Source organism: Spea bombifrons, chromosome 1 (genome assembly GCF_027358695.1).
Source record: "Spea bombifrons isolate aSpeBom1 chromosome 1, aSpeBom1.2.pri, whole genome shotgun sequence".
Classification (NCBI taxonomy): domain Eukaryota; kingdom Metazoa; phylum Chordata; class Amphibia; order Anura; family Pelobatidae; genus Spea; species Spea bombifrons.
In genome coordinates, this window is record NC_071087.1 from 59,670,110 (window position 1) to 59,691,787 (window position 21,678).

General features: G+C 37.6%; 1 protein-coding gene across 8 annotated transcripts in view; it reads left to right on the plus strand.

Moving 5' to 3' along the window:
* The first annotated feature begins 2,449 nt into the window (after positions 1-2,449).
* Positions 2,450-21,678, plus strand: part of TCF3 (transcription factor 3) — a 37,262-nt gene continuing 18,033 nt past the window's right edge. For 2 of the 8 annotated variants that reach the window (XM_053461774.1, XM_053461775.1), the window contains exons 1-3: positions 3,002-3,228; positions 6,801-6,899; positions 12,114-12,186. In XM_053461774.1, coding sequence (XP_053317749.1) covers positions 6,828-6,899; positions 12,114-12,186 — 145 coding nt within the window. In that variant the 5' untranslated portion in view covers positions 3,002-3,228; positions 6,801-6,827. Of the gene's footprint in view, positions 2,557-3,001; positions 3,229-6,800; positions 6,900-12,113; positions 12,187-21,678 lie in introns of those variants that run through there. The other 6 variants (XM_053461769.1, XM_053461776.1, XM_053461771.1 and 3 more) reach the window with 5 other exon arrangements.

Here is a 21,678-nt window from a genome sequence, read left to right on the forward strand (position 1 = left end):
AATGCCTTGGTACATACTCTACATACGTATACAAAATACACACACACACACTTATCAATAGGATATATATAAGTCCCTACCTCAACCCTACCACATAAAGCACGGCTTTAATGCATATGATAGCTGTGTAGTCCCTTTAAAATTGTTGTGTTTCTTTTGCAAATGCATGCATATATATTTGCCCCTCCCCCCACCCCAAGCGCTGCAGGGCAGGGGACCCTTGAACGCGTGCGCACCAAAGGCTCCCACTGATTTCAATGGGAGCACTTTACTGCCACTGACTGGGTGCTTCGAATGGCAAAAAATATCATACAGGGCTGAAACTTCTAGGTTAGGAGTTCTATTTTTTATCTTTAATGGGGGTGTTAGGGACATTAAACTAACCCTTTAAGGAACAATGATTTCATAAAAGTCAAACAGAGGCACTTTCAGATTAACTATCTGGTACATGTTTTGCTAAATTAGTAGTCAAGACATGTATCTGCATCCTGTGAGCGGTGATACCATGTCAACAACATTGAATTAAGTTGTAACTCACATGCCATATATACGTGAGATAGAAAATCTCCAGCTAAAAAGAAAAACATGAAAATAAACCAATGCTTCACAGTATTAGATATGACAATGTAAGAGAGAAACAAATAAAACATATAAAAAATATTTAAGGAATGCTGAAGAAATCAATCATATAAAAGTCTTCTGTTTAAGCCAAACACATTGCATAGTGTATATATAAAAATGTTTAATCCTGATGGAGTAGTCAAAGTAGTCTCCTCCTCTCAGAAGCAGTGGTATCATGTTTGCCTTTTACCTTCTGATTTTTTGTTTAGGAATCTTTAGGTGGGTATTTATTGCAGTTAAGATCAAAGTGATTGACATGGTGCCACCATTGCTGGGGTATGGATACATGCCATGACCACTCCTTTAGTGTGACACATACTAGATATTTAATCCGAACATTGTCTATATTTGCTTTTAATTAAATATTTTTACATATTTGGTTCCTTAAAAAGAGTTAAATACTATTATAATATAAAATATTCTTCTTCTCTTTTTTTCTACATAAAAAAATGCGGTGTATTACATTAACCTTCTTTCCTTTTTCACCTGGGAACCATTGTATGACCTAGTATTTTTCAGTTATGTTTTGTGATGCATTTCCTGTGCTGTTGGTTGTTTTTTTTTTGGGGGGGGGGGTTTATTCCACACAGTGTGGGTAAATCTCTTGTGTTTTATGTGTATGAGCTTATCTAGAAAAAGTCAAGCTTTATGAGACCATAAATATAGGCCACATTATTGCATAAAAAAAGTATTTATTAGGAAAAGCAATAATAACTACTTTTGGTATTACCGGCCTACAAGTAGTACCTGTCCCTTGCTTTCATTAGTGCCGCCAGACTTATACATATGTGTATATACAGTATCTATACATAGCTATATATTGATAGGTTATGTAAATCAAGAGCTAGATTAAAGCCTGCTTCTGGGCACATTTCCAACATGTTTGTCTACATTTATTTTACCTATAGAGAAAAATATTAGAAAAAAAAAAACTGCAGACCTATGAGCACACCTGGGAACTCTCAGGGTTTGACCCCGGGTCTCAGGGTGTTAGCCCTAGTCTCAGGGTGAAAGGGCAGATTCTCAGGGTCACACAGGCAGGAGCTAACTCCTTCCTATTCTACAGCGCTGTGATCATACATAAGACTCCTAATTTGTGCTTTTGCTTCCAGTATATTATGGCTGATGTCCCTGCTTGAAGGCAGGTGACTAAATTAAGTGTCTCTGTAAATAATGACAAGTCACGGTTTCCGTGAAAACAGGTATTAGAGCCATTTGGGCAACACATTTGTCGAGCCAATACATAGAGTTTTCACCGTGGGCTATTAAAGTGTAATAAGGGTCAGCCGATTTAGAAAGTTCCCAGGTATGCCTGCGAAAAGACACGCGTCAGTCGGCTATCAAACTGCGGTGTGTGAGGAAATAGCGCGTGGCGTTAGGAAATCATTGAATTAGAGCCTCACAAAACGAAAGTGGTCAAAGGGAAAGAACGGCTCGTGTCTGTTTGATCCCATTAAGTCCTGCGACCGAGATAGGATATATCTGCAATGAAAGACAGGTAAACAAAGGTAATATGTACTATGTTACTTAGCACAGCTCCCCATTGAGAAGCAGGAACCACATGGCTTTTTGCAAATCCCCCCCACAGCCCCCCTTTCCCCATTGAGGCTCCATTAGCTGCAGTAATCCAATATGACCAGTAGGTGGCTTCCTTTTTTTTTTTATTATATAACAAAGCACTATAATACAATAGTGTTTTATCCATTAAAGCACCAGGGACCCCCAGAGGTTGGGGCCCCTGGAAACGTGTCTAGTGTAACTAACATCCGGCACCGAGGACACCATCCAAGATAGGAGGGGGGGTGTATCTTATGACGTCATGGTGTCACTCAAGCTTTAGGCGCTTCCTACCGAACTGCAGATTGTAAACCGAGACCTGCTATTTGGATTGTAGAAAATGCAGTATCATGGGAGCAGCCCGTAATATGGCTGCAGGTAATAAACGCCTTCCTTTACTTTTTACAATTATCTGGCTTATAGCTCTAAAATTAATTTGCAAGAGCCGTAGACGTATTTTACGTATCTTTCCGGTTTATATAAGCGGTAAATTGTCAGGTTTTTTTTTTAAAAAAAAAAAAATTGTTGGCAGTATCTCTTTAAATGGGATAGTGTTGTTTGTGCATGAGTGGGTCGGGAGAAATTGGAGGAGACAGAGAAGCAGGCAAGTAAAATAAAGAAGCCCCAGTTAAAATGAAAGGCATATTTGAGTGCCTCTGGGCCACATACGGGTATTTGTGTTATGTTGTAGAAGGAGGGTTGGAAACAGAGGGGGGTGAGAAGGAGGGGGGGGAGTAAAGGGGGCGGGTGAGCTGTATAGAGGGGGAGGTGTGGATTTCCTAGTCTCCCCTCCCCCTCTCTCACTCGTTACATTGTAGCACTGGAACTAGTTACACTTGCTGGTTCTCAGACAAGGAATAGACATCTGCACCCCCCTTAGTTATCTACAAGTCAGGTGGGGGGCACATGAGATCCCCTCTAAATCCCACAACACCAGTTCTGCTCCTCTTCCTTACAGCTCTGGGATAGTCTTCCTCTGCTTCTTTTTTGGAGGTTAGTAATTCCTCCCCAGCTCCATGCGATCCTCCTGGATTTTGACTTTCTAAAGAGGTAAATGTGTACAGATTTTTTTTATTATTATTCCTTTTTAACCTATGTGTTTGTCTGTTGTTTGTATAGATATACTTGTGTACGTCTTACTTTGACAACTCACATCTCAAGGAGTTTTATATTATTGATCAAAGCCTATATATGTGGAACAGACATTGTATGTCCAGGGCTTTCAAAGCACTCAATGTCTCATTAATATTAGACTGATAGATTTTCTGCCCAGAAGGTTGAATCCATTTCCCCCCTCTATTGATAACCCTATTAATCTGAGCTGTTATATTTTTCAATAATGAAGCCTTTTAATTCTAGTTTCTCTGAATGTTACATTTTGTAACGTTTTCCCCCAAAGAGGCTACAGTAACTTCTCTTTTGTTTACAAAGATTTTGGTGACTCTTCTAAGAAGTTGTTTTTCCCCCTTGTTTTATATTTTTTTGTCTTTCTTCAAACTACCAATAATATATGTGGTCATTTTATACAAATATTTATAATCGGAGTATGTTTCATATTTCCTAAAAATCTCTTATTGCTTTTGTCTTTTCCCATCCCTTGTGTTGTCAGAACTTTCCTTACAGCATGTGTATTTTTTTAATTTTTTTTTAAACGAATCTTTAATCAAGGAGAATGAAAATGCTCAGAAAAAGATCAATGATTATATTTGCAATTTTTTAAATTTTTTTTTATTTTTATGATTTTTTTTTCTAAGGCCCAAAATGCGTTTTTTTTTAATGCACAATATTTTTGTGGGAAAAAAAATTAAAATGTGTTCTTGAGCGTTTAATTTATATTCATCTATATATTTAGTTTGTGCGTCTTTATTATATATAGTATGTGTTTTAAAACACTCCTGTAATTGACTGTATTTTCTTTGTGGCGAGGGTAGTGCTGGACGGGGGAAGCATGGTAGGGATGTAATGGTGGATGAGAACCTTTTGTCCATAAGGAATTGGTTCTTCCTGAGTGAGTTTGGCAGGCTCAGTTTGTTGAAGGAGGGGAGGGATGAGAGGGAGGTGGTGGGGAAAGGGGAGGGGGGTAGAGTCTTTCTCTGAGCTACAGAAACATCTGCTATGTGTTAACTGGGTAGAAGAGGGACCCAAGCATTCAGCAGAGAGGAAAAACGACAAACTTCTGTGAATGATTTAAAATCTTGAAAGAGAAAAAAAAAAAAACTTCAAAGACATTACTGGTTGTGTAATTTAACTATTTGTTGATTGGACATGTCTCTAGCTACCAAATAGTTAAAACATGTTGCCGTAGAGATACTCTGTTTCTAGTTAAATGGATATTTTTTTTCTAGCTGGGCCGTTCTTTAACATAAAGTGTAAGCGTGTGAATGTGTATATGAATGTGTATGTATGTGTTTATATAATATAGATATATATGTGTGTGTGTGTATATTAAAATCTGCAGTTGTGTATATTGTGTTCGCTTGTTGACAATATGTTGTCTAAATTCACAAATTTAGACAGGTTTCTAGATCAGCTTTCGTGGCCAACAGCAGTCTACTCAGCATACACTACAGTTTGTTCATTTGAATTAACTATATGTAATATTTTATACATTGCTACAGCTCTGAATTATTGGCAATAATCTGGTCTATTAATTTTTAAATTAAAAAAGAGTAAAAAAAAAAACTAGTCACCCATGAACATAGTATAATCTAGAGATAGATACATAGATATTTACTGCCTGTAATAATGTTGGCCTGTGTAGGTGTCATAAAGCATTATAGGATCAGATGTACATTTTGGATGTCAAAAATATATAGGCAATGGAAGTAATAGTGGAAACTATTCTCTAAACTGGGAAGTTGCTAGAACTATATGGCCTTGCATAATGCATAGTTAACTATGGGTAGTTTTTTATTTTTTATTTAAAGAAATCTTGCACATACCCTTTAGAATTAAGCAGGACCAGCAGACGGTCTTGCAGAAAAAGCTCACTTTAATTCACCCTTGTTAATGCATAGTGATGGGGTAGCTCCCTCTTAAGTGAATAGATGCCATTGTCTATCGAACATCTATGCGTTCTTGATGTGACAGTGCTGTCTGCAAACACTGAAAACATCTAGCAGTTGTTAGGCATTGCTTTTCGATAACATTTCCAAGCGAGCACCCGCTCATAACCGGAGAAATAGACCACTGACGGTCGGGGTAATAATCTGTAATGTCCGGAATGCTACAGTGAGCGCAAATATAAGCTCTAATTAACCCTTACACCGATTTGTTGCATTTGCAGTTTGAACCTAGTAGATGTTAGAACAATATATTACACATGCTTATTATTTTCCAAAAGAGGGGCACTTCCTCAGTATCTTAAACGAAGGATGGCCTTGTTGTCAGAAATATGCCCGTTGAATGGGACCGATGATTTTTGGGTGTCTTTAAGGTGCAAGAGACACCTGAGTTGTATAAGGTTTATGCTCTATCGTAAATATCGTACGTGTCATACTCTCTCTCTCTCAAGCAATGATCAATATTTTAAAATCTATGTAGGAGCAGGAGAATATTGAAGGAAAGCCTCAATCGTGTATTATAAGTTGCCCCAGGATCAATGCGTTGTTTGTATATATATTAAAGCATAAAGGGGGGGTTGGAAATCTGCGTAACTTGATTAGGAGTAGATGGGTTCATATTAGGAAACTTGTGTTTATTATACGTATATTATTCTGTGTGGAACGCGTTGGTAACTAGGTGGTTATTTTCCAGTGGCAAACGAGCACCTAGTAGAAATAAGGTTTGACCAAGAGGGCATGTGTTCTATTCTGTTATTTTTTTTAATTTTTTGTATTCGTTATTATTATTATTAAGTGCTATATTTGGACGTTAGCCAATAATGCAGCGTTGGCCATGAATAGACACTTTGTATGTTGGGGTTAGGCTTGTGCGGACGACATGCATCTGGCTTAATGTGGAGCTCGGCTTATCTCGGCTCTGTATCTAGATCTTTGATTTCTTCTTTTTATCTTCCTTGGGGATTTCTTTATATCCTCCTTTTGTATCGGCTACCCCTTTCTCTGTTTTTTCCTTCCCTCTTTCCTTTGCGACGGATGCTATTTTGATCTCTCGCTAATGGATCTTCTTAGAAGAAACAATGTTCTTCAAAGTCACGAAGAACAAACAAACGTTACAGTAAAGGATAGGACAGGTGTACACAACCGCAGTCCTCGAGGGCCACAAACAGGCCAGGAATTCTGTGTATCCTTGCCAGAATAGAAGTAGTTTGATTAATTTTTAATTGAGATTCCTGCGCACAATGGTGTGAAGAGGAGAAAAACATCACCCTCTCCATTTAAGAGATATAAAATCAATTGGAGTAATAGTCACTTTTTTATTTTATTTTTTTTATTTTTTTTTTTATTTTTACATATTTATTTTCTGAGCTCACCCCTCATGATGGATGCATAGAGAGCTATTCCTTAACTGGGGGGAGAAAAGCAAATGCCTTTGATAAAGCGATGTAGTTTGCAAGCTAAACACTGTAGGGGTTACCCATTTTCTTTATTCTCACTGGTATCTTTCTATGTTTTTTTTTTTTTTTCTCCCCCTGAAACTCATGATCTGTTTCAATATAGGGTAGCCATCTTTAAATCTGGAGGAGAATGAATCCACAGCAAAGAATGACGGCTGCAGGCACAGACAAGGAATTAAGTGACCTTCTGGATTTCAGCATGGTAAGCTTCATTAACTGTTTACTTCCTCTTATGCCTTCGCTTTAACGGGGCCGCGACTAATTATGATACATTTTATGTAAAATATATTTATTTGCTTCAACTGCACTATCAAAAAATGGAGAGCTCCTTGGTACAACGTGCTATATACTTCACAACTAGTACATTTTTTCCTTTTTTTTTTTTTCTGTTTTTTTTTCACCTCTTCTCTACTTGGGTGGCGATGCCTATTGTCGGTGACAGTTGTACCGTGCAGTGGCATCACGAAACGACAAGGTGTGCCTGAAAACAAAAATACTTGTAAGTCAGGTGTTACAGAGCCGTCGATTTTTTTTAAAAACGTAGAAAGAAAAGCCTTAGCGTTCGCCGCGTTTGAATATATGTTTTTATAACCGAGCAGGCTATTTGCATGAAAAATATTTCAGCCACCCTCTTGAAACTTTGGTTTGCTTTTGAGATTCGGTTTCTCGTCATTGTCCTGTTCTGTAGAATTTTCTGCCTTGTTTCAGTCTTTATGGCTTTAGTCATGTGTGGGATTTTTTTTTATTTTTAAATAACCACATTTTATGAAAATATTTGGAATCCTTGCTTGAAGTTTTACTGAAGGAAATCTATATGCAGTTTTTTCAATATATTTTTTTTTCTTCTAACACTAAATAAGTGTATTGCATGGTTGATATTTGGATCCCAAAACCTTTGGCATAGATTTTAATTTTTTTTTCTTCTGTGACCGTTTATTGTAAAAGCGCAATTCTTGGGTATAATTTCCTGTCTGCCATGTGAAGGAGGTATAGGCAGCTGTTTTTTTCGGCTGATGGAAGTTGTTTTGTTGACAAAAGGTTGTAGGTTACTCATTTGTTCGTTCAGAGCTTTTTTTTTTTTTTTTTATTGATCGTATTCCACAGCAATGTACAATGTGTCACTGCTCTTTACATACTCCAGCCTGCTTCATTGGAGGCTATGTGTAAGAAATGATTTTGGTGCAGACATTTTGAAGCTGGTATCGCCATAGCCAATTCTGGACTGGCCATTTGTGCAGCGGGGCCTGGTATGGCTGCATACTTATCCATATTGCCACTCCAGCCATTGCCCGGGCCATTAAGTCGTCACCAGTCTGGCCCTGACCATAGCAACCTATGGAACGGTATAATTAGCAGGCTCATTGGTTGCTATGGTAATAAGCCTTTTTATACTTTAAACAAGAATCACATATGTATGTGTGTGTGTGTGTGTGTGTGTGTGTGTGTGTGTATATATATATATATATATATATATATATATATATATATATATATAACGCATAACACTTTATTTTTTTATAATTAGTACTCCTTTGCGACATAGAATCTTAGTAAAGAAAATTGGTACAAACATTGAAAACAGAAACCGTTGAAACGGTGATAAAATATATATCTAATAATCCCTGTTTTTGTTTGCGCGCCCCCCCTCCCCTCCCTTTTGCGTATGTTAAATGCATTGAGATCTTTCACAGGTGGAAAAGCAGAGGCTAGCAAAGGCTGCATCCAAGTGTTATATCACAGCAGGCAAGGAGTGAAGTGGGAACCCTGCCCTCTGCTTTCACATCCTGGCTGGCACCTCTCTTTAAAAGGGGGGTTTGGGATAGTATTGGCCATTTAGAGTCAATCTTGTCACCTCTGTGCTGCTTAATGACAAATAAGACAGGGGTTTCCCAGGGTTAATGAGCACAGAGACTTCTCCTCCTACGCAACTAAAAAGGAAATGGAGGATCCCCCACCTGCCTCCTCCCCTGTCCTAACGCCCTCTTCTTTCCCCCTGCTGAAGGAAGCTACTGTTTGCACAATAATGGGGGGTCACTTCAGTTACCTGAGCGCATTGTTTAGTCCGAATGCTTAATTAAGGTTTGCTCTGTGTGTGTGTGTGACAAGCAAACTTTTTTTTTTCTGTGTTTCTTAAAAAAGACCCTTTAACTCTTCCTACTATGAGAATTAAATCCCACTATGGGGTCTGTTGAGTGGGCGGGTGGCAGGTTTTACAGTAATTCAATGAAAAATGAATACTATTCACTTGGTAATGTCCCCTAGAAATCTATATCACAGCGTGCTCGAAATTGAAACTTCTCACTTCTTATAGCTGACGGTGGGAAAATTATTTGTTGTTGTTTATGTAGCACCATCAGATTCTGCAGCGCTGTACAAAGAGTAGAAGGACATAACAATTGGTATATAACATAATGACATACAGAAACGGGTATATTTTTATATAACAAAATATTGCTATCTACTTGTCAGCCTCCCATTGGTTTACCTCTGTTAGCCTTTTATTGAGTGTAGTAGGTTGGCATTGGTATTGTGGGTGATTGTTTTGGCCATCATGCTTTTTTTTGTACTGTATATCAGCCGGTTATAATTGGACCTTCAATGATTTGTCGCTTTTATTCTACTATTAAGACTCCGACCTTTTATTTGGTAAATAGTAGTGATCAAACCCCCTGTATTAGGGATATTTTACTTGTATACTTCAATGTTCATTACTCAGTAAACTTCTTCTTAGAAACAAAAAGATTTTGCCTATATAGTCTTGCCATTTTTCCTGGTTTCAAAGACTCTGACCATAATCAGTCCTTGATCTAGTCTTAGTTTCCTATCCAATGCATGTATACATTCCCTCGCTGTATTAGCCTTTACCACTTCTGCTGGGAGGCCATTCTATGTACCTACCATCTCTCCGTAAAGTACCGCTGTTTTATGAGTACATTTTTGGGAACTACAATGCTGTGTTTGTTAAAAGGCCTAAGTGACATGTTGAAAAATATAAATGGGTGCACGTTTTTGTTCTAACAAAAAGCCGCAAATTACGTTACAAAATTTGACGGCCAATAAGAACCATTCTGCCCATTTAGTCTGCCGGTTTTTCCTGATGTAATATTCAGACCGTAATCAGTCCTTCATCTTGTCTTAGATTCAGGATAGCTTTGTCTGTCCCATGCATGTTTCAATCCCCTCCCTGTATTAGCCTCTACCACTTCCCATGTGAGGCTGTTCCGTTTATCCACCACCTTCTCTGTAAAATAAAGTTTACTTGCATTACGTTGAAGCCTCTGACTCTCCAGTTTTAGGCTATGGCCACTTGTTCTACCACACTCGGCTAAATCGCTTTACGTATTTCCATGTTTGTATCACATCTCCCCTCTCTTTTCCTCCCAGCTATACATATTGAGGTCCCTCCGTCTTTCCTGATCATTTCTATCCTGCAAACCATTTTTAAACCAACAAAGAGTGCATATTAACATACTTTTCAAGTACCTAAATATGCATTCTCCCTTTAAAAAAAAAACCCCACATCTCCTGCACTGCAAATAGCTGGGGGAAGGGGCAAATTCATATGGGGGTGGGGGTTTTTGCAGCTAGGACCACTCGGCTATTATATACATTAAAGTTCCTATGACGACTGGAGTGTCCCTTTTATATTCCGTAGCTCTATCTACTCAACCCTTTACATATTTTGTCGCTTCGTAACAGTATTTCAAAACTGAATTCAGTAAAATTACCTTTACCCGGCTTTGCATATCTTCACTGCCGTGGGTTCTGTTATTTTATTGCAATGTTTCTCAAATATTTTTGATTGCCTCAATTTGTTTTTTTTTTTACTTTAATAATAAAAATACTTTTATTCATTCTATATATGTACGTGTGTGTGTGTATATAATGGTTGATGCTTTGGGTAATGTACATTGATAAACGGGACACGCAATCTACATATTTTATTTATTCTGCTATGGTGTTTAGTTTTGGCTCGCTTCTTGGCTGCACTTTAGTAGCTAAGTTGGTTTTGCTAAACTGTTTCCAAAGCTAAGTTCCCTCTGGCTGCTATGGTATTAAGGTCATTCATCTTTTCGATCCCTCCCAGCAGAGCTAGCCATCTCCCAAGTGTCCTCACACACATTCTCCATTCATAGAGAGCAGAAAGGAATGAGGAATCTCAACATCTGCTCCCATCTTTCGGCTACAAACCTATGGGTTTTTGTTTTGTTTTTTTTTTTAAATCCCCTCTCTACTGAAAAACTAAAAATACTTCATAACTAACATGACAACGGGGCAAATAATGCCTAATTTTATTTATATTTTTGTGTGTGTGTGTCTTGCATTACAATTGCTGGGTTTATACTTAATTTAAACACGCATGACCATAAAATACTGCTAAATAAGGATTATATTAAGAGATTAGAGAAAGGAGGCGTTTTAGCGGAGGTATTTTTAGGATGCCTTCATGTGAGTGATTATGGGATTGATGGAGCAACAGGGATATGTTTAAGTTCAAAGAAATACATTTTGTTTTCCTTTGGGCAAAGACTACCTCGTCATTCCATTGTGTGCACGACTGAACAATGTTTTAGCAATTAGTGTTTGATGTTTATTGGATATCGTTTTGCTTATATGCATACTGCTGGGTGCAGTGACGATAACTTATCTGGGTAAGATGATTATTCTCATTACTCCCCAGTAAAGGAGAACTCCTTTTCCACTTTTTTTTTTTGGGGGGGGGTTATAACTCCGTTCTAGTTTTGTATGATACACTGGTTTCAGACAGCTGCGTGCTAGCTGTTTGTATGTGTTCTAGCTCTGGTATATTGGCCAGATCTCCTAGACAAACACCCTGCCTGCAGTAAACAATAGAATGGATCCGTCTTAATTACGCAGCTGGATGCACTGACTAATGAAAGACTAATGGAGGAAGAGACTTGCATTGCCGTAAAGAATCCGCTTAGTGTGGTGTTTGAGCAGTCACCCCAAATATCACATGAGCAGCAACAATGGCGGTCTACAGATATACTTTATTGGAATGATGGGCCCTTAACAAGTTTTCTTTATTTTTTTATTCCCTTCTTTTCAATGCCAACCTGCGCTACTGTACACAGTACACTATATATTTTATGCCCGTGCAGAAAATATTTTTTTTTCTAAGGGACTTCCCGCTTTAAGTTATTTCTGCAGATGTGAAACATAATGGGGGAGATTGTATAAAGTTTGAGAACTGGAAAGCCAAAAACCTGAAGTTTATAGTATAATAATAAACCACTGAATGATTTTTTTTTTCATAGGAAATAGATTCTTTTTTTTTTTTTGTCCTTTATTTAGAAAAGGAGAATGCTACGGAAATGCATTGTCACATTTGTGTTTTTATTATATGCCATTTAACCTCTTATTTTGACCTATCCTCTTCCCTTGTGTTTTCCAGATGTTCCCTTTGCCTGTGGCTAATGGAAAGACCAGGCCAACAACTCTGGCCAGCACTCAGTTTGGAGGATCAGGTAAAGACATCATCATTCATTTGTTCACTCAATGCCGATATAATTGTTCTCTTCTGGCAATGGCGGTTGTGTAAAACAAAAAAAAACAAAAAAAAAAAGTGGTCATATTAAAGCCCAAGTGTAATGTTTTTCTGCCAGCACCTCTATTTGTATATAAATCTCTATTTTGAAGGTACAACTATGTATTCTTATACATCAGCGTTTTGGTCCTCAGTGAATGTTGGGGACAATATGTCAGACACATGTATGTAAGCTCTTTCTTAAAATTAAGACACTGTGTAGAAAGACTAAAAATTACATTACTTCCGCGTTTTGCTACAAAATGATGCCACATGTTATCGCAGGTAGTAATTTGGTACTCTGTTACTCTCACAATATAGTGTGACATAGAGAAATGCTACAAAAGATTTTCAAAGTAACGGCTGCATTTAAAACAAGAGGGTCAGATGCTTTAGTGTAATCTAAGGAATATTACTTAAATGAGAGAAGTGGGATAGGAAGAAGACTGAAGTTTGAGTCTTTAAATGAGGAAATATGGGCTCAGTGGTTCTTATGTGCTGTTTTTATAATGGTCAGTGGATAAGGAGGTTGGCATCATTGTAGGGAAGACTGGTAAGGAGATATGATAGGGCACCTGGCCTGTTGTGAACTAAAAAGGTGTTTTATGTGTAACTCATGCTGGTAATATTAAGAACCTTTCAGAAAACCTTCTTCCTGGTCTTTAGTCTTCTAACGTCTACACCACGGGAAAGTAATGGGCATATTGGTGCTGACAGATGCGATTTACATCTTGCAGTCCTGTTCTGATCTAATGAATATTGCATAGCCTCGTGCTGGATTGGTTAATTGTTTTCTGTGTTAAGTTTCCGACCTACACAATTGTGGGGTGTTGAACATGTTTGTGAATGTGATATCATTGTGTGTGGATTGCAAGAGCTTGAGGACAACATCTTCTTTGCTCCTTAGGCATATAGGGTGACATCATGGATGAAGGGGTCTGAATATAATATTTATCAAAAATAATATGGAACTGTCTCAAGTAAATACATAGTGTTCCCTTTTAATGGAAAAGCTGTCAAAACACTTGATTTATTCGGTTTAAATTAACTTCATTTTCAAATGATGTTTACACCCACCACTCTCAGAAGAGCCTTTGAACATTTCTGTTTCATTTGTTGAGGTGGTAGATTTGCAGCTTTCAGTTGCGGAAAGAAATGGATCCCCTAGGGGTGATGTGGACTACGCTGTGTTTAGTATATATCTGTATGTATGTGTTGGCTAATCTGGACAGTATTTTACAGGTTCACTATTAAAAGGATAACAAAAAGTAATCATTAGGCTCAGTAATAAATCAGCAAGTGGTTGGCGGTAGCACGCTGCCTACTGTTGGGTAGCTCCATGTCTGGAGGAGACAGAGCGTAGGTATCCATTCTAATGTCTAAAACTCTCAGCAAAAAAAAAGTGAAATATATAAGAAGTAATGCATTCACATGTATGTGACTGTATGCAATACCATGGAGGAGTTAACCTTACCTATACATTTATATCACAACTTAACCACCCTCCACTGTGGATTTGCAACAGACCAAAACTCTTTTTTTTCCACTGGCTGACGGTGAAAGCGAGACACAGTGGTTATTCACATGTTGTACACCATTGCACGCATATTCACTGGCAACTTAGGTACACTATCATACAAGACAAGGCTACATAGTGATATAAGACGCATGCTTTGTGTTAAGGCAATAGTCTCTTCTGAACTTTGTTGCATCTACTTCTCCCATTTCTTCAGAAGGTTGAAAAGCCTAGGCAACCCTTTCAGATAACATGCACAAAACATTATGGATCCAAGTTAGATGTATGCATGTATGTGTTTTGGGTTTGTCAGTCCCATTTTCATGTAGTTAGAAACTTTGCAACATTGAACCAAACTGTTAAGCAAATAGTTGAACATTTTTGAGAGTGCGATGTGTGGGTGGGAGAGAAGTATGGTGCGTTTGTAACTCACAGTGAAAAGGTGACGTTTGTAATGCCCTATTTAGTGTTTACTCTGTGAGGAGCTGGACATGTCTTTATAAATATATTTATATCAGATCTTACAAAAGTGCATACACACTCCCTGGACATAATCTGAATCATTTGACGCTCCATATATTCTCTCTTCTTATCGTTCTCCGCAGAAATGCCTACCAAAATACATGTTTATGTTGGGAATCAAGCACCTTGAATTTCAGTACTATTCATTATATGAAATGAATGTTTTAGGAGAATGAGTTTCCATTTTAATATTGGGAAATCTACACTGTATGTCTACAAATTGTAGGTGCTCATTTCCCACTTTGTGGTGCACAGAATGTGCGACAAGCAACTTGTTGTGCTGGTGGTTACTTTTGGCGCATACCTTCTAGAGGTCTTTGGTTTTCTACTGGGACCTCTGCTTGAATACAATATATAACTTATTATATAAATATATAAAATCTGCTGATGTATTCCATAAAATTATGAGGCAACAAATAAACTTAGTTTTATATTGAGTTTGTCATCACCAAAAGCATGTTCTTTCCCTAAGAAATAACCTTTAAGGGCATGCAGGGAAATATGATCTGTTTTTGTTATTTCTTAAATATAATTTTGTTACAAATGTTAATGATAAAAGTAGTTTACTAAAAGTAGTAAACTTAGTGAATCCTACACCTACTAGGAATCGATCTGTCTGTGAGTATATAGTTTGAAACAAGCTTTCCTAATTGTTACACTGAACCAATATGTTAAGTACAAACGCGGACCTCTAGCAAACAATTATATTTCCGTATGTATCTAACGTATATGTGTATAAAATCTTCATAATCTTTTTCAGGTGTCTGTATACTTGATTCACTCCACACCCCCATCCTGTTTTTCTCCTCTACGTAGTTCCTTTGGAATTCCCTCCTCTCCAGCCCACTGCAGCTGCTCAGCTCCCCACCTCTCCTTCCAACAATCCCTAATCTTTTCTCTTCCCTTTGTCCCTCCCTCCCTCGCTGCTCCTTGTCTGCCCTCCAATGCCTCCCCCCTCCCACTGCTCTCCACCGCACTCCCTCTCTCTGTGTACTCTTGTCCTCTGTATTTCCCAGCTCGTTTCCTTGTTTTGTTTGTCCTCAGACCCCATGCATTTTCCCTTCCCCTTTTGCCATTAATTTGAGAAGCAGCTGTTGAGAATTCCAGGTGTTTTGTAAGGGAGACCTGTCTGCTCCTTTGCTTGGTTGATCTCGGTATCATCCATTTATATGTGTATGTTGGCTTGTTATATTTGAGAAATGTATGTGTTTCTCTAATATCCGTGTCTTGCGTATCGAAGCTCATTGTGTAATGGGTGTTTCTTAAAGGCCTATACTTGGAATTTATGACCCTAAAAGCAGATGTTCTGCAAACAGTAGATCAAGTCCCCTTACCCCCTCCCCTTCTAACCCTTCCACATTACAATACAAAAGCTATACGTAACCCTTAGCTCCTCTAGGGGTCATGGGTTAATGTATCTAGGGATCAGTGGGCAACTGTTGCATATCTCTGTCTTTGGACATATATATCAAACATACATATGGGCCATGATCCAGGTAGCTATAGCTCCTTAAATTTGAGTACTGGCCCCCAAATGTTTCTGCTGGTCTCATTGGGTGGCAGAAACTAAATGCATACAAATGTCCAACCATATAAAATTTGTGTCCAGCTCAGAGGGGTTGACTTTGCCTTACAGAATACCGCTTTACGGTATAGAATGCTGTTTGCCTCACTGATAGCTATTAAAACATGATAATTACAGGCCCTTTTTAAGCAGTGTGTAATTCGCTAATGCATACAAGTGTGTATCTCAATAAGTTAAAGGATGTCCTATCAACTGCACATATATCCCACAAAGGAGTCATTTATTTCTTTATATGTTCAGTATTTTTCTTTTCTGTTTTCAAGTCTTACTTTTGTTTGCTCAGTGTCTGGGGATTGGTTAATTGATGCTTTGAATTTCTTTGTGGCTTTTGAGAGTGCGTGATGGCTGAGCAATATTGCGTTCAACATATTGAACGTGTGTGTCAAAGTGAATAATATTGTAAAATGTGTAGCTTATTCTAAAATCTTACAACTGGTTTTCCATGGATTGGTTAATTCTATTTTGCTGGAGGTTCTTTGTAATTTGGTCTAGAAACACAAACTAGATCCATACATCAACTATAACAGAGGATTTAGAGTATTTTAACAGTGCATTAAAAATGTGTCCAACTACTAAATTATAATGTTCCATAATGATTATTCATGCTAATATTGTCCTTCAATATTCATCGAACAGATTTCCATTTTATCCCCAACTATGTGCAAATTTATTTATATTCAATTTCCAAACTTAACTTATTTCAGCCATCATTTAATCGTAGTAGTGCATGGTTAATTACTACCCTATTCGATGTAGCCGGTCATATCCTTGTGTACTTGACTACCTGTAACCTTACAAGCTGCTTACCGGACCCTGCTAATTACTAGCCGCCTATTGTACTTGTTGGGAATCTCTTTAGCGTAGTCTGTTGGAGACATGGAGATTAGGGTCAAAGCGGCTTAATTTTAAATTGTCTATCAGACGACCTTCTGTTTTCTTCACTGATGAAGAAAATTGTTCTTCAGATTTCATGTCTCCTGTTCATAAACCTTATAAAATGTGTGTGTGTGTGTATATATATATATATATATATATATATATATATATATATATATATATATATATATATATATATATATATAATATGTGTGTGTGTATAATGTATTACATGTAATCAATATCAGGCACTAGCCCGGTGACGCTTAACTGATGTCTTCTAGAAAACGACTATTTTCTGCTTTCTAGTGTGATGCTATTTCTAATAAACAGTGGTATGTGCACGGTTAAATTGGTAGTTTCAGAGGAGACTTCGCATTTTAACAGGAGAAGCCATATGCCATATGCCACATGCTTCAGCACTAGATCTCTCCGGTGCGTAAACATTCCTAGAATTGACCTGAAAACCTAGCAATGAGACTGAAAGCTTATCTGAGCTTTTATTTTTAGACATTTATACAAGGTTTATCAATACCATCCCCCAGTGTGAAAAACTAAAGAGCTACTTTGCCGTTTTTGTTATTGCAGTAATCTAAAATGCCTTTGGAAATTATTAATCTCATTCATTCTGAAGGAGAGGTTGTTCTAAGGGTTTAATACTCTTTTAGAGCACCAAAATATTCCAGATTTCCTGGAATATTTACGTTCTTGGCAGGGTTTTAGGGCTAAGTGAATCTGTGGTACATGTCGTAGTTCAGTATACATTTTTAATACGTTCTGATATTTAATACAAATCTATCTAGTCTGAATGCAAGTTAGAGCAGCCATCTTAAGGGGGCCTTAAAATCTAGACCAAGACTGGGAAATGGAGGATTTACCTGTAGTTGAGCCTGTTTTGAACATCAATTAAATGACCTTGTTAATTAAGACACTTTTTTAAATATGCTATATTTGCTGGTAAAAAATATTATAGTGTGTGTGTGTGTATATATATATATATGTGTATGTATATGTAATTAATATATATAATTACACACGCGCGCACACACACACAATGTATGGCGGGAAGATGAGGCAACACTCTCCACCACTTTGGTGTAAAAACTGAATTTTACCAACACAATCTGTTCATTTTCAAACGCTTGTAATGAAGCTTTACAATGCCTTTAACAACTTGTTAGAGGATTTCCATGATTATTCCTTTGTGTTAAGATGTTCTCCTTTAATTTAAGCTGATTGGTTTTGGCAGCTCCTGAAGCAAGCTTGAGGTAAATTCAGGACAGGGAAGTAAATGGTTATGCAGGTTTTTGCACTTAATCCTACAAGTTCAAATATATCTAAAATGTAGATATATAAACCAATTGACAATGGTTTAAAAAAAAAACAAAAAAAGAAAACAAGGCCTTAATGAGTTCACTGTCCCATAATTCTCCTGGGTATTTTTTGTGTATATCCTTAAAGAAGATCTGTCATTTTTTCCCTAATCCTTCATTTTACAGTTCGGTACCTACGTAATGGTGTTTAAGAAGTAAAATAAGCAATGCTTGTATTGTTCCTGTACACAGTAAACCCAGTCTTATTTGCATACCACGGGGACAGCCATCTTAAATTCCTGTCCTCCAATTTTAGTAAACTCCATGTAAACAGGAGAAAGAAAGAAAAGTATCTGTCAATTTTTCCCCTCAAAAAAAATATGAAAGGTTGTAAGCTTGCATATTTTAAGTGAGTATTGTAAGTATTAAGACAAAATATTTTGAGCTTCTTGGAAAAAAAGGGACGAGGGGTTTGGTGTAAAGTGGGGGTACTTGAGATGTATGTATAAACCTGAATTTGAAGTTTTAATGACGCTGGTGCTGCTTAGCAACAGATCCATGCCATTTATCCCTACCCCTTTCCTGTTTGTTACATCGCTGGAATTGGACCTCCTATAATCCCTCCCACTTGCACCATGCATGTGAACAGAGCTCCACGAATAACATGACAAATAATGGGCTGCGATTGTTACAACAAATACATTGTGTACACATATACACACTATATTACACATTGTGTATGTATATATTTTTGTATGTACAATATTTATAAATCTCATCCTAGTGGAACACATATCCTTCAAGGCAAAAAGCTTGTTGGGGGAGTAAATGTATAGAAAGGATCCAATTGAAGCTATGTATTTGCATGGAAAAAGTAACATAGAAGGTAACACTTGCATTAAGATGTATATGATGCCTGGAGTCGGCGGGTATTCAGGCCAAGGACGGCGGGTGTATACACAAGGGCAGGTCTCCCTAATAGGTGATCAAGCTCCACGGTACGCTGCTGCTCCATGGTCCAAAAAAAGATCTCTTGCTTGCTACTAGCTAAGGTGCGCTATGGAAGCCTGTGCCTAGTCACCGCAGCTTGAGTGCAACATAAGTTTACGCTATCCTACGTCCGATTGTGAAGAACTAACAATTTAAGTGCTCTTAAAATACATGCTATAAAGTGGGATTTAAATTATATATTTTTTTTTGTCTTAAGAAAAAATAATGCAAGAATTATATTTCATAAGGCATTGTCTTAGAGTGTACTTTTTTTGTACAGAAAAGTATGAAGAATGAAGCTATACTATATCAAGATACATCTCTCCAGGCAACTTGCATTCTTGCGATGCACAAGCTGTTAGTCAGCCCTGCAGAAGCTTATGGAAAAAAATAAATTATTTAAGGAAAAAAGTATTTATGTGATTGCTGCATGGTACATATTTTGCTTGTGAAAAGATACCTTTAAATTCTGAATTCTTAAAGTGAGACTAGTTCTTTCTAACTAATGAAAGCTTGCCTGGAAAGGACTTGGTATGGGTTTTGAGTAAGGACTATCCCAACTAGCTCATGACTTCTTTTGTCAATGGCAATGTTGAGATCTGAATATAGTGTTTCTTGGGGGAGGGGGGGGCACACAACCTGCTTCAATTCTACACTCTGAAGTGATAGTGTTCACAAGTAACACATAACCTTTCAAGAGCTCAGGGGTTACATCTTCAGATTATTTAGATTGATATTGGGCACATTCCACAGTGCTGTACAATCGGTAACGCAGATGCAAAATTACAAAAGATGCAAAGATCACAAAACCTCCACTCATAGTCCAGTTCTTGGAAGGTACCCTCGGTGATCGCCTAAGACAGGGGGAAGAAATTGAATGTCAATATTGAAAAGGATGAGCATATGAAAACTGGCGTAAACGGCTACAGGAGCCTGGCTATCCCCTCTCTGGCATTCAAACCCAGTGATCACACCACTCGTTATAGGAAACAAAATCAATGAGGTCCTGACGCTTTTTTGCACCAATCTCGGCCAGAAATTGCTCCTACTTAAATCATTGGAAACTCTGGTGGCCAAAATTGGAGCGAAAATCGGACAGGAGAAGGGATGGTGTTTACCTCCCTGCAGGAAAATAATGCACATGAGCCCTAAAGATGTCCCTTTTAACATTCATTTAAATTTGGTTTTATATGGATGTTTAATGTTGCTACTCAGTAGCTGTTGTCGACTCGGTATATGTTAAAACATACTTTCTTCAATTTAGTTTTAGAGACTCTATTTAAAAGACACCATCTCACTTTCAATGAAATGTGAATTTTCTGAGTGGCTGTAGAAGGTATTGACAGACATGTCACCGTTAAGGAATATTGTAGGTTTATACAAATTATTTTTATGGGAAACGCTTATTTTTTCATATTCGGGACATTAAATTGACAGCTTCAGCACCATATCTGCCAGTCCTGGACCGCAGGTACGTCTGGCTCATCGCTACATCTCAACTGCTCTGTAATCAACATTTTTATTTTCTCACTCTCTTTCCATTGATTAGAAAACAAAATGTAAAGAAGGGCAATGAATATTCATGAGCTGCAGAGATTAATATGCATAATTATGCAAATTAGACAGCAATTAAACCACCAATCCTCCAGGGTAGGGAGGGGGAGATTGTGAGCACAAAGACACATGAGCTGCAGACTGTAAATTCTTCTCAATGTTTCTGATTAAATAAGCAGCATGAAATATACTTAAAAAGGATGCGCGTGAAAATGCATATCCTTCATAGTGCACAGGGATACACTGTATTTAGAATGTGTACGTTCCACACAATAACACGTTCGTGTTGGCGAATACAGGTTAACATGCTTACGAACAAAGGAGGAGAGCTATTGAAGGCTTCATTGTCTGTAAATGTAATATTTATAGTAAAAGCGTTTACACGACCGTGAGGCTGGTCCATAATTTATCAGCCTTTGAAATGAAATGGAATAAAACCAAAAAAACAGGCCGCGAATATTGGGTTTAGTGCTGCATAGATTATTTGAAATGGTTTATTATTGTATTAGAGCACCTTGGTAACGGAGCAGATATGTGCATGCTGTGTTCGGGTCGTTCGATTTTTCTTTTCTTTTTTTATTTTCATATATTGCTCTTGCAGCCGACCATTCGCTTTGGCTGAAACTTAACGCAGATCTGCTGTGGTCGTGGGGCAAAAAATTCATGCAGCCACAGCATATCTCAATTATTTGCTGACTTTTGTAAAAACGCATTGACTTATTTGGAAAATGCCAATTGAATAATCAACTAGATAGAATCAATTACTTTAATATGGAAACTTATAAGGCTTATTCGGTTATTGATATGTTCCAAGTGTGGGCTCTGGACCCAGGGTGACCCATCCACTGATTATGGAATAAGAAAACAATTTTAATACACCCCTGCAGTATGGCTTTCCTTTATATATGTATACCTCCATCAATATTGACATTTGACTATTCGTTCAGGTTTTTTTTTCTTTTTTTGTAGCCTTTTTATTTTGCTCTCTCTCTAAAGTAAGGGTAAATAAGAGACAGGTGTGCAAGGTATTTCTGCTAAGAGCACTGGATTGGTTGCAGGATGTATTTCCAGGAATGT